We start from the raw sequence: 2,856 nt of genomic DNA, 5'->3' as shown, positions 1-2,856 counted from the left end.
ATTATATTCTATAATGATTCTTTTTCATGTATGTTGTTACTTTTTAATCAGCATTGAGACTACTAAGTAGATTGTGGCGACGGCCAGAAGTGTGTTAACACATGGCACTCGACTGGTCGTCCAGTGTGAGTCACCTTACTAATTGCAGATTATTGTTGCAGGTCTTGAAGACGCCACTAGTTCTCCCTCCCGCTATACCCCCACAGGTCGTCCCCAGTATCAAGAGCCCCAACAACAGCCCTTCCCCCAGCCCCGACAACAGTCCTTCCCCCCGCCACAATCCACACTTTCCCCGTCTTTCCAGAGTGGAGGTTTCGGCAACAACGCTTTCAATAGTTTTAGCTCGTCCTCATCCTCTTCCTCTGAGAGTAGTAGTTCCAGCAGCTCCAGTGAAGCCAGTTACAGCAGCTTTAACGTGAAAAACGGTTTATTTGAACAGCCCTCCCCTACCCCTGCTGCCCTCTCTCGCTCCTACCCTGCCCCAAATTACCCCACCCCTTCTGCGACCACCTCCGACAATCTGTACAAGTCTGCGCAGGAGGCGTGGATGGCTCAGTACCTGCAGAACATCACCCAGCAACTCTACAGCTCCTTTTCCAACTCCTCAAACTCAAGCAACGACTACAGTTATGGTGCCGCAGTGGATAACAATTTCGTCAATTTCCCCTTCGTCTTGGTCCCCATCAACACCTTCTTGGACCTTCAGAAGTCTGGCGCAATCTCCGACGACGTGCAGAGTTACGGAGCCTTCGTGCAGCCGCAGCAAGCTCAGCAACAAATTTCTCAGTACTTGAAACAGCAGCAGCAACAGCAGCAAACTCAACAACAGTATCAAAAATATGAGCATAAACAGGAACAACAGTATCAGCAACAGCAGTATCAGCAAGAGGAGCAGAAATATCAACAGCAACAATATCAGCAACAAGACCAACAATATCAACAACCACAACAACAATATCACCAACCACAGCAACAATATCAACAGCCACAGCAACAATATCAACAACCACAGCAACAATATCAACCACAGCAACAATATCAACAGCCACAGCAACAATATCAACAGCCACAGCAACAATATCAACAGACACAACAACAATATCAGCAGCCACAGCAACAATATCAACAACCGCAGCAACAGTTTATCAACCTGTCAACAAAACATGCAGCCTCCAGCGCGTTCAACTCATCCAAAAGTTCTTCCCAACAAACTGCATTTAACATACAAGGCAACAACATAAATAAATACCAGAGCGGTGGTCAGGGACGTCAGGGAGGCCAGCTGGTCTCACAACAACTGTACCAGAGCCAACAGGCGTCCCAGTCTGCCCAAAAGAGCAGCAGCAGCAGCAGCGAATCCAGTTTCTCCTCCTTTGGTAATGTAGCGGGTTCAGCGCCTAGCTCTTCCTATAACTACATCCCCCCTGCAAGTCAGAATAGGGTTCCAACCATGAGCTATGGGCCATCACCCACTGTCGTTCAGCCTAGACCAACCCAACCCAGACCTACTCATTCTAGATATACACCACCTAGGCCTCAACCCACTCCTATCCCATCTAGTCCTCAACCAATTTCGTATAATCGACCACTATCAAACGCAGGCGGCTCAGTGGCCTACGCCTCCTATAACTCACAGTCGGCAGAGCAGTCGAACGCCGCCCAACAAAAAGAGTTTGCCTCTAGCAGCGCCAGCTACAACAATGGTGGAGCCTCACTCAACTTCCAATCCTCCTCGTCAAAGAGCGCTAATGAAGCAAAGAAGACTCACGCCTCATCCTCATCTAAATTCCTAGTAAACAGCGGAGGAGACAGAGGCTCAGCTCAGCATTTCGTATCAAGTTCTAAGGCCTCAGCATCAAAGGCCTCTTCAGCATCGTCCTCACAAAAATCTTTCAGCAGTTTCAGTGGCGCCAGTGGTTTTGGCTCTGGTGGTCTCAACTTCGCACAGGGAGGATACCCTCAGACTGCGTCGCCATCCACCGCCTCGGCCGCTTATCCATCTCCAACTCCCTCCTACGCTGTGGGTCCAGAGTCTGATTCTTTCTCGCCGCCCACAGCAGAACCCACCGCCAACATGGATGGTTGGATCCCGCTGAATAGCAACTATCAGCCAGTGTCTCCCCCAACTTCCCAGTACACATCTCAGCCGTCGTACCAAGGAAACAACCTCAGCAATTTGGGTAAGAACGCCGCCTTCTCATTCTCATCCAGTCAGAGCTCTAAGGAAGAGAGTAGTTCCCAGCAAAGCAATCAATTCAGCACAGCGTCCTTCAGTGGGTCAGCACCACAGCAGAGCTACAACTTCCCTGGCGGTGCTCAGTACTAAGCCAGTGCTGACAGCAAACAGTAGCAACAACACCAGCCGACTTGAACTGCTCACTACCCATGAGCAACACGATGTTCATGATGTAACAGTTTAAGGGTTTTCATTCTTTTATGCACACCGGTTTTTGGACCATGAAATAAACTATTACAGAGATAATTAATATATTTTATCGATTTATATATGTATCACATATCAGTTATTTTTGCACATATAATTTGCAAATAATAAATATACTAGTTATATATATATATATATATATATATATATATATATATATATATATATATATATATATATATATATATATATATATATATATATATATATATATATATATATATATATATGTATGTATATATATATATATATATATATATATATATATATATATATATATATATATATATATATATATATATATATATATACATATATTTATATATATATATATATATATATATATATATATATATATATATATATATATATATATATATATATATATATATATATATATATTTATAATCAAA

At 43.4% G+C, this 2,856-nt stretch overlaps 1 protein-coding gene across 2 annotated transcripts in view; it reads left to right on the top strand.

Moving 5' to 3' along the window:
- Window positions 1-2,473, top strand: part of LOC128689013 (uncharacterized) — a 201,899-nt gene extending 199,426 nt beyond the window's left edge. For both annotated transcript variants that reach the window (XM_070082097.1, XM_070082096.1), the window contains one exon: window positions 162-2,473. In XM_070082097.1, the coding sequence (XP_069938198.1) occupies window positions 162-2,326 (2,165 nt within the window). In that variant the 3' untranslated portion in view covers window positions 2,327-2,473. The remainder of the gene's footprint in view (window positions 1-161) is intronic.
- Window positions 2,474-2,856: the final 383 nt, after the last annotated feature.

Source organism: Cherax quadricarinatus, chromosome 6, assembly GCF_038502225.1.
Source record: "Cherax quadricarinatus isolate ZL_2023a chromosome 6, ASM3850222v1, whole genome shotgun sequence".
NCBI classification, from domain to species: domain Eukaryota; kingdom Metazoa; phylum Arthropoda; class Malacostraca; order Decapoda; family Parastacidae; genus Cherax; species Cherax quadricarinatus.
The sequence above is the reverse complement of the archived record's forward strand: the minus strand, read 5'-3'. Positions and strand labels throughout refer to the sequence as shown.